Source organism: Cyprinus carpio, chromosome B4 (assembly GCF_018340385.1).
Source record: "Cyprinus carpio isolate SPL01 chromosome B4, ASM1834038v1, whole genome shotgun sequence".
Classification (NCBI taxonomy): domain Eukaryota; kingdom Metazoa; phylum Chordata; class Actinopteri; order Cypriniformes; family Cyprinidae; genus Cyprinus; species Cyprinus carpio.
Genome location: NC_056600.1, coordinates 4,424,052 through 4,434,811, shown reverse-complemented (window position 1 = coordinate 4,434,811; position 10,760 = coordinate 4,424,052). Strand labels below are relative to the sequence as shown.

The following is a 10,760-nucleotide window of genomic DNA, read 5'->3' as shown; positions in this document are numbered from 1 at the left end:
TATTAAAGCATTGGACCCCACATGTGCCATTTGCGGAAAACACAGATAATGCGGATAATTAACATGCACTGCTACCTTACGCAATGAATACTCATGGTTGCATTTTCTGCTCTGTTTACAGAGTCTGTCCTCTGTCTAATTATAGAAGTTCTTGCTTTGATTGATTTTTCCTAAAGCTGATGGTGCTGGCTCTGCGGAGAGGCGAGTACAGTGAGGATGACAATTTCATTGCAGATAAATGGAGCCCATTGTCACGATCAGAGCGGCACCCTTCTTCATCCCCCAGTGTTGTGACACCCGTCCAACTCTGTCTGTGATGCACGTCACCCTTAGCAACTGCAAAACAATGACTGTCAATCACACTGCCAGGGACTCAATGGAATATCATATATTTATTATAGAATGAAGTGAAATTCTATTTACTTCACAAAGTCCGTCAACAAGGCGGATGGCATAGAACTGAGTCAAAATGTTTCTCACCTCAGCATCCCAGATGCTCATTTATTTCAATGGCCCCTACTCACAAATGGAGGTTAATCATTTAGGTATATTTCAGACAATTAATTCAGACACAAGACCTGTTTTATGATGACATTTAATCTTATCTGCGTCATGGTATAACCAAACATCCTCTTTTCCTGAGAAAACCTATTGCATAGTTTTTAGTCATACTCTGTTGTCTAGTGCATGACCTTTGACACTACTACCAAAAGTATATAAAGAACCCTCATGTCATTCTCATGACTTCCTCTTTCTGTGAAACGCTTCGAAAAAATAATCTTTTGTGGTGATATTTATGTTTAAGAAGTTCCTTGACATTTCGTCAGCTGGATTTGAAATTCAACAGATTTATTCTCAACGAAAAGGGAAAAGGAAAATAAGGGTCAGTTTGAGGCCTTTTGTGAAATGACTTCTCTTTAAAACAACTCTGTATTAATTGTGGCACAAAGACAGTTTTGAAAAAAAAAAGGCTCTTTTGAATTCAGGACATTGGAGGTTAGTGGTGGGTAATGATGCTGTTAATGGCGCCCTCTTGTGGTTCTCAGAATGTAACATTTTTGAGAAGGGTAGGAACACCTTATTGGTAAGTTTTAGACATATGAGCGATAGTTAGGTAGGTTGCAATGTTGATTGTTGACCACATGAGGGCACACACTGCTAAAATTCTGATGACTTTATCAAAGCTCAACCAAGCGTTTTTTTTAACCACAAGAGAGTGCTAATGTTGCATCATTTCCACATCCCCAAACCACTTTAGATGGAATCTGTTATTCATCATTGTATAAACGTTGGTTTGCCTGTTGCACAGTTGACTTCCATCAATCCCTTGTCTTAACCTCCCACCATATATATAGAGCATGGATTAAGATAATACATACACTTTACAGTGCAAATCCCTATACCTTTCAGTGGGCCAAATCTATCGCATCTGTACCCTCCAGAACTATGTGAGTAATGTAGGCATATATGTCTATAAGTAGAAGGTGTGTAATGAAGAGCACCAAGGCTGATTTAACAGGCAGGCTTTTGAAGACATACATGAAGAAAACGTGACAAACTCCCCATTCTTTTTTTCCAAGAGCAAATCAAGCAAATCGAGAGCAGTTGTGTGGGTGAGCTTGTGAGGGGTATAAGCACCGTTTCTGAATGAAGGAAATTCCACGTCTCCTCACTGATCTGAATGTGTAGAGTTCCTATAGACCTAGATATAGAACATAACTTGGCAACATAAAAATCTTGGCAATTGTGTGTCAAATGTATGTTTTACTAGGCTTCTGATGTTCTGTATGGAAGAGCATCACATATCAGCTGACAAAAATATGTTCTACTAACATTTTGCTAATGTTCCTATTAAGGCAAAATATTATTTCTGAATGCAATGTTTAAACTAAAATGTTTTAGAACACAGTTCCATGATGTATAAATAATGTTTATGTGCTAACATTTTAATAATGTTTTAAAGACCAGATAACTTTCAGCTAACATGAAAATTCTCAATGTTTTGGCTAATGTTTTGGCAAGTTATGAACAAACATTCTTCCAGTAATGTCAGTAGAACGTTTGTCCAGATACACCAGAACTCATCAGATCTCTGATGCAAATCACAAGTTAGTTTTTCCAGAGGTAGAAAAGTAGAGATCTGATTCAAACACATAGCGGAAGGAACATGAGGAGTAGACCACAACAAAAGTATACATTTTCTCACCAGATAAGTACAGAGATGTAACACAAATTCTAGACTATGACTGAGATGTAATTCAGCTTAACAGTTCAAGAGATAGATAATTGGGGATAGAACAAAAGGTTTACCAATGATCTTCTGAACCATTTTGTGTATTCTTTTCCAGTAAGCCTTAATCATGTCACAGTCCCAGAATACGTGCATCACAGTACCAATATTAGACTTACACAAAAACATTATTAATACATTGGAACATTTTTTTCTGAAAAATTTTGGTTCTTGAACATTTTAAATATCACGCACTAGACACCAGAGTATGACTAAAAACTATGCAATAAGTTTTCTCAGCAAAAGAGGATGTTTGGTTATACCATGACACAGACAAGATTAAATGTCATCATGTCTTTGCTCAATGTGTGAAAATTTGGAAATATGTGCACACATTCCATGAAACCTACATGCATGAGCTAGCTGTTTAAAAACTAATCTGATTTTAGTGTTGACAAAATCAGACGTTGTTCACCCAGTAACCTCTCTCAAAATGAAATTACCTGTGAAATGTCACTCTGAGGTCAAACAGGTCTTGTGTCTGAATTTATTGTCTGGAATATCATACCTAAATGATTAACCTTCATTAACCTCCACAACCATTCATCTTTCTCTGTCAATCGAGCAGTGAGAATCCCTGAAATTATATTGAATAAATTAATATTAATTTATTTAAGCTAATTTCATTTCTCACTAGCGACATAAATATGCAATTTTACAGTACATCAAAATTACCTTATTTTTATCATTGCATATGATGACCTCATGAATCTGGAAAGTTTTTCCATGCACAGTGGCCAACGGGTGCTTATAGGAAAGTGTTGTTGTTGTTGCTGTGGCACTTGTTATTTGTAGAATTTTTGTGCTATTATAGCCAAGTATACTGACACTTTATTTAAAGTAATCTACAAACACATAAAACCTTCATTTATTTGCCACATGGACATGTTGAGCACGCTACTCACATGATGCCAAGACTCTTCAATAAAGTCAAATGGATCAAATGTGCAGTTGATGAGGTTCATAACTTCAATCTGAGATACTTCCTTTAAATCACTGCAGACAGAGGAGGACTCACTCAAGGCAGTGCTGACTCCATTCAGAACACAGTTATTCACCTCTGTTAATGGAAAAGGTAAAGTTTTAATATCAATTAATATCTATACATTTAACATTTGTATTAATCTTTCTCCAAAAATGTGAGTGCACAGGGTAAAAAATTTACTTTAACCTTTAAAAGACCTCAAAAAGAAAAATATGGCCTTTCTTACAGCTCTTTAAACACACATGGCAAAAAATTGCAAACCATTTACATAAACAATATTCTGCACGCTAACATGAACAATCTGCTGTATTTTTATTCAAAACAAAATATTTCTAGTAATATCTAAATAAAAGTCATATAAATTTTTATAATTTAAATTCAAATAAATGTCACACAGGCACTCTGCATTGTATAAATCATTAAATATTGTTTATCATAGAGCTACATGCACAGTTTACTGTTGTAAACAGCATGTTATTATCTGGACAGACCACAACCATTCGGTTAAATGCCTCTGGTACAGATTATAACTAAAGACAGGAGTTTTTAAAGTGCTATCAACTCCTGTATAGCCAATTATCTATATGTTTTTTTTTCCATAACTTTGAGAGAACCTTGTACGTTAGCCAAAACTCTGAGAACATTTCCTGTTTGCTGGGATAAAGGCTGCTGGGCCTAATATTTTAGCGTGACATAATTGCAGTGAATGGGGCAGGTGCATCATCCTAATGATGCTGTCAGCCAGAATAAACACTCCAAGACATTAAAAACATCTTTGACATTTCCACAGAATCGGCTTCAGTTTTTAATAGGTCTCTCAGTATTTAATGGGTTCCAATTCTGGTGGACCTGGGTGACAAGTGGGCTTTGTTCACCCATGACAGAAGGTTCTGGAAATTAGTTAAAGTTTGCCACAATCATAAGCCCTCTCTCTCTCCAGCAGTCATGGTATTAAATTAAGCCTGGCCAAAGCCTGGAGAGGATTTTGCGCCTTCACAGCCTCCAAGCGTCCCATACCTGGTTGTACTTCAGCTCGCTGGCAACATGGCTGTGAATAAATCCTGTTCATATGTAGGTAAGTCATGGCAAAACCTGTTGACAGATAATTGGCTATACAGGGGGTTGACAGCGCTTTAAAAACTCCTGTCTTTAGTTATAAACTGTACCAGAGGTATTTAACCGAATTTAACCGTGCTCTGATAACAACATGCTGTTGATAACAGTACACTGTACATCTACATGTATGATGAATAATATTTAATGATTTATAGAATGCAGAGTGCCTGCTTAGGTGACATTTATTTGAATTTAAATTATAAATATTTAAATGACTTTTTTAGTATACAGATATTACTAGAAATATTTTATTTTGAATAAAATACAGCAAATTGTTCATGTTAGTGTGCTGAATATTGTTTATGTAAATGGATTGCATTTTTTGCCATCTGTGTTTAAAGAGCTGTAAGAAGGGCCATCCTTTTTAAGTTCTTTTTGAGGTCTTTTAAAGGTTAAAGTGCATTATTAACCCTGTGTAGTCACATTTTTGGAGAAAGATTCATACAAATGTTAAATGTATAGATATTAATTGATATTAAAACTTTACCGTTTCCATTAACAGAGGTGAATAACTGTTTTCTGAATGGAGTCAGCACTGCCTTGAGTGAGTCCTCCTCTATCTGCAGTGATATAAAGGAAGCATCTGAGATTGAATTCATGAACTCCATCAGCTGCACATTTGATCCGTTTGACTTCATTGAAGAGTCTTGGCAACATGTGAGTAGCGTGCTCAGCATGTCTATGTGGCAAATAATTTTTTATGTGTTTGTAGATTACTTTAAATAAATAAAGTGTCAGTATAGTTGGCTATAATAGCACAAAAATTCTACAAATAACAAGTGCCACAACAACAACAACAACACTTTCCTATAAGCACCCGTTGTTCATTGACATTCAAAAACTTTCCCGATTCATTAGGTCATCATATGCAATGATAAAAATAAGGTAATTTTGATGTACTGTAAAATTTTATCAGTTTTAAAATGTTACATATTTATGTCGCTAGTGAGAAATTAAATTAGCTTAAATAAATTAATATTAATATATTCAATATAACTTCAGGGGTTCTCACTGCTCGATTGACAGAGAAAGATGCAGAATGCATGAACTACAAACAAATTATGAAATACTTCTACACTACAAGCTGTCTGCTCACTAAAAGCAGGAAAAGTTTGAACATTACACTTTCCAACTGCCAAATGAGATTGAAAATAACAGGAAATCTACGTTATTCCTGAAGTGATTGTTTTCAAATAAGTGTTTCCTGATAAAAAAAAAAAAAAAACCTAGCAAAGTACACGTTGTTTATTAGTACGATATAAATAACAGTACTTTTTAATTATACCCTAATTTGTAATTATGTCTGTTTATTTTACTTTACTTTATTTTTCTTTACTTTTCTTCATGTAAAAGCAAGCACATTGTTCATGGGGGCACTTACCCCCGAATCCTAAATATTAATTCAAACCAAGCACTATATAACAGAGATTTACGATGCAATAAATGGATGTTCGCGGAATGTATTTTTTTCTTCTTTTTGGGTCTTGAACCTGTTGGCGGCTCCATCTTTACGCACGCGCGAAAGCCCCTCTGGCGCGTAATGATGCGCTCCGGCGCTTGGAGACGCGCAGGTATTCCTCCAGGGATAATTAGTCAGGGACAAATCACAAGTTTCTGTGGAGATGCGTTCTGTTGTGCGTGAAGCAAAGCTTTGCGCTTCCCAGTCAACGGTGCCAAAACCAAACAGACGGATGTATTTCATGCTTTGCGAGTTCGATGGGTAAACAGAGGGAAAGATGGATGGTGACGTCTCAGTAGGGTGACATCAGAATCTGGCATGCCACCTGAAACGCACACAATTTTCCTGGAACGCAGAGAAAGTGTTGCTGTTTCTTATTGTTTTTGTATTTTTCTTTAAGTGTGACAACATGCTGCAGACAAGTGACAACAAGATACACGTGAGTATGCTTTTGATTTCTCAAGATTATTACTACTAGAATACTAGCTGCAGTACTCAAACAGGTTAGCATTAGTTCTACAGACAGTAACTTGGAAATAATGGCATCAATGAAAAGTGGCTATTACCTTCACACTTTCAATCTACATTGAAGTGTATTGAGAGCAGCCAAATTAAGAAGCAATAGTCTGACCTACATCTATCCTCACCATACTCCCTCCCCCCTTTCTCCTGAGTTGAATTTGATATGCACACACACTGCTGATGAACAGTGAGCCTGGGTACATTGTATTCTCCTCTCACCTGTTCAGGTGGCCAATAACATGATGGACATGGACCAGGACCCTCGCAAACGGCTGTGCTTTGCTGATGGCCGAAGGAAAGTGGACTATGTGCTGGTGTACCACTACCGAAAACGCTCCTCCGTCAGGGGCTCTCCTAGTCAGCACAGACTTTCCATCATCTCCAATGGTAGTTATCCTTTAGGAGTGGAGGAGAAAGACCAAGAGGGAAGGAAGGATGAACCTGCGGAGGTGGTGGTGGATGTCGGACCACCGGACCCCGCCGATGGGGAGAAAATCATGATCCGAGAGGAGTTCGAGGGTAATTTAAAGGACGCTGGGCTGGAAATTGAGCATGATAAAGAGGTGAGTAGAAGCTGACTAGATCTTATTTATGCTGGTGCTGGTTCCATAATTTGAGAATTAACTGATTTTGCTTTAGTCAGATGCATCTAATTGCGCTTTTGATCTTTGTAAGGGCCGCATCTGGTGTTGATTTTACAGAAAGCTATCACTTTCAGTTGAGTCGTGCCTTGTCAAAAACAATATCAGTCATGATCTTCAAGAGTGACCGCTTCTATTCATATCCTAGAAATTTTGCAAATAAGAAAATATTTTTCAGATTGTTTTCATAAAGACTTTACTTAATATGTATGTGTGTGCTTGAATTATGAGCTAGTCAGTCTTTCTAAGTCCTACTACGCAGCCTAGCATTGGGTAGAGTTACCATTTCAAAGGGCATCAGACCAACTTGGATATCATCCATGTATCATTGTTTTGTTATGTAAGCCATTACTCTTAAAGATGGCCCATTATGGAGTAATTGGACTGTATTTGTATGGTATTATTAATGGTCCCAAATGAACTCTTCTTCATCTGTTGCTAGTGAGCTTGTTTTTATATCGCATCTGGGGAATCAGGTGAACTCTCCTTATTTAAAAAGCTAATTGACATGCATTCTTGTCTAATGAAATAGACAATAGCAGAAAATGCGTCTTTATTGTGCATGTCTGTCCTTGTGATCATTTTGTACTGCATCTGTAGGGTGATTAGACTGTGAATGTTTGTGGTGTGAAGCCAAGTAAGATTATCAGGCTGGTAATAGTAGTGATTGACTACTCTCTTTTAGAAGAGCTGTGAACCAGCCTTTGACAGCACACTGAATTAACTGTACCCTATCCTGAAAGGGACCAGATTTATGCTCTAAATTTAGCGCTTTGCTATTTGTCGTTGTTGTAAATGTTAGATTCCCCCTTTTTGAACTCGGACTTAATCATCTGAATCTGAGGTGTTTTTATCATGCATCATGCATTTAAAGCACTGAGGTATTAAACAATGCACTCCAAATCATCAGTTGCCCATGGAAACCCTAGTAAGGTGTCAATATGTGCCTGTAGTGACATGCTTTGTCATGATGGCTTTCATCATCATCATCATTATCGTGATCACTGAACCTTAATTCAACAGTCTTCTCCTGCTTTGTCTGATCACAGTCATTACATATTGTTTTGCCCCGGCTGGTGTTTTTGCGGTATGCTCTATGACCGCTACAAATACCTGCGGTCAGACACTCTGAATTATTCAGCCGGTAAGCGAAGTTTGGAGACAGTCTGAACAGGAACAGTCTCTAAGTCACACCTTAGAACCATGTCTCACCTGGCGTGTTCCTCTTATCACGCCACATCATTACAGTTTACTATCACTCTGGTGGATATGCTATCTCAAATAACTTCAAGAATTCTAGAATAGACTAGTTTTGGTTTATTGTTTCATGCATGAGCTGCCTGGTGGATTGACTTTATAGGGAGTGAAGTTTTGTTTTGAATATCTTCAATGCTCAAGGGGACGTCGCTGCTGCTGGTATCATGTGTCAGTGACTGCGTTAGCTGTGTTTGTTTGTCTTAATAGCCCTGGTCTGATGGATAACATTGGCTTTCTATGGTGGCAATAAAAAAAAAAAAAACAACAAGCCTAAAACAACAAAACCAAAAGGACGATGTGGTGAGAAAAAGATTTTTATGCAGTTTTTGTAATTTGGCATCAATTTGCACAGCTAGTGATTGTGTTTCTTTCTGTAGGGGTCCATGCTGAAACAACCTATCTATTTTAGGGTTTAACTAGTGCACCTTTCTCAATGGTGTAAATATTCATGCATGATGCATTTACAGAGAATTAATTAAAGATTAAGGATTCAGCATTCTTATCCTCTTTAGATGTGTTATAAACATCAATAACAACAAATGAACCATCATGTTCACAAGTGTCTGACGTAGAGTCTAGTCTCATGTCCTTGAGGTGGAGTTCAAATCAAGTTACAAGTCTCATTTTTTATAGATTGCAGGCTAATTTGAGTAATCTATAAATGCACTCAATAGAAAATTTCTTCTCATTTTCTGAATAGAAAATGAATGGGTAACTATGGTAACTGGGGTTGGTTTTCCCTCAAGCCAAACCATGCTAAACATACATTTAACATGATATATTTCAATATTTCTAGAATGCTTTATGCAACACAATTTCAGATATGCAGGCATTTTCTGAAGTTGATGCCAGTGCTTCTCTCATTATCATTGTCTGTAAACTTCAGGACATTTAACCAGTTTAAGTCACCATATTGAAATGCTGTTGTGTAAAACAAATGATGTAATACAAAATGATGCATAATCTCACAAGAGTTATGGCATGCAAAAGAAACTCCCTTTTTACTGAACAGTTTCTTATAGTGGACCTAAAGTCTGGACCTTTAATTTGGAGTCGAGTCTCAAATCAAACTAAGTGAGACTTAAGTTTGAGTCTGAGGCTAGATTAAGGTGACCAGACATGCCACTTACCGGGGACACGTTCTGCACAGGATTTCTAAATTGCCTAAAATAACCAGGTGTTGGCTGGTGTCGCATTGCTTTCGCGATACTTTGATGTCATACAATGATCAAACAACCAACACCTGGTTATTTTAGGCAATTTAGAAATCCTGTGCAGAATGTGTCCCCGGGAAGTGGCACATCTGGTCACCTTAGGCTAGAGTTTGTATCACTGTATAAGCTATGAATCCTTAGGATTGCATCCGTTCAGAGGAGTTGTTTCTCAACTCTTTTCTTGAGTTCATGATACCAAATGTCAAAGACAGGGTTCAACCTGCCATAAAGAACCATTTCCGCTCATGGGTCTTCGCATCCCCTCAAATGTCAGTCGCAGCTGGTTTCTGTAGCGATGGCTCCAGCTCAGACTGTGCTCAAATCGACCTAATTGCCTTACCCTGCTGAGATGAAGAACTAATTGGAATATCTTATCCTAATTAACCTTCTCAGATCCACATGTTATTTTTATCTCTCCTTTATGAGTGTGTGTGTGTGTGTGTGTGTAGAGGGGGCAGAGAAAAAACACCTGTGATGTTGGAACGCAGGGGACGGTGAGGATGTCCTCAGGTTTCCATCATCTCTTTCTGTCTCATCACTCTCATCTCAATGTCTCATTCAGTTTCATCTTCCTTTCTTCTTAACACATGCTTCTCTAAATGGCATGGCTGACCACTGCCAGACAGATACAGTTACTGTCATCTCTGTATGGGCACAACGCAGCTTCAGTGTTAGGTTTCATGGCTACAACTAGCAAAAAGAGATCATTTCCATACCCCCCAAGTTTATGTAATATATAGTCCCTCTTTAGGGGCTTCTTAGATGGGCTTGATGACATTAAGACACTCTTTTGACATTGATACTGCCTGTTCTAGGTTATATTCAATTTATGTTTGTGTTTGCATGCTGTCGAATACCACAGGCAATAATTTCCACATTATGTTTAAACAAATGTAAAATGCATTTACGGTAAAACACATAGAAAAATCAATTCCAATTCCAGAATCAGATACTTCAGGTCAGAAATCTAATACTTGTTGTAAAATTAAAATTTCAATTCCACCTCAATTCCTGTGTGTGCATCCTTTTTTTTTTTTGTATTTGTTTTAAATGGATTTGTCTTTGAATCATTCATTCAAGAGATTCATTCGAAAGCACTGATTCATCCAGTAATTAAACAAGTAAACCTTGAGTGAGTCATTGAATCATTCCATTCATAAATTCCATGGGATTTTGTTTAGTTGTCTTATATTTTTTCTTCAGAATTGTGAGAGAACTACAACCTCCTTTAAAAAAACTTCTGAATTCATGCAGAATCGTGCAGCTCTATTTTGTA

At 37.3% G+C, this 10,760-nt stretch overlaps 1 protein-coding gene across 2 annotated transcripts in view; it reads left to right on the top strand.

The window, feature by feature from the left end:
- The first annotated feature begins 4,219 nt into the window (after window positions 1-4,219).
- ano2b (anoctamin 2b) overlaps window positions 4,220-10,760 on the top strand; it is a 34,526-nt gene continuing 27,985 nt past the window's right edge. For both annotated transcript variants that reach the window (XM_042721684.1, XM_042721683.1), the window contains exons 1-4: window positions 4,220-4,350; window positions 4,894-5,048; window positions 6,251-6,289; window positions 6,600-6,935. In XM_042721684.1, coding sequence (XP_042577618.1) covers window positions 4,320-4,350; window positions 4,894-5,048; window positions 6,251-6,289; window positions 6,600-6,935 — 561 coding nt within the window. In that variant the 5' untranslated portion in view covers window positions 4,220-4,319. The remainder of the gene's footprint in view (window positions 4,351-4,893; window positions 5,049-6,250; window positions 6,290-6,599; window positions 6,936-10,760) is intronic.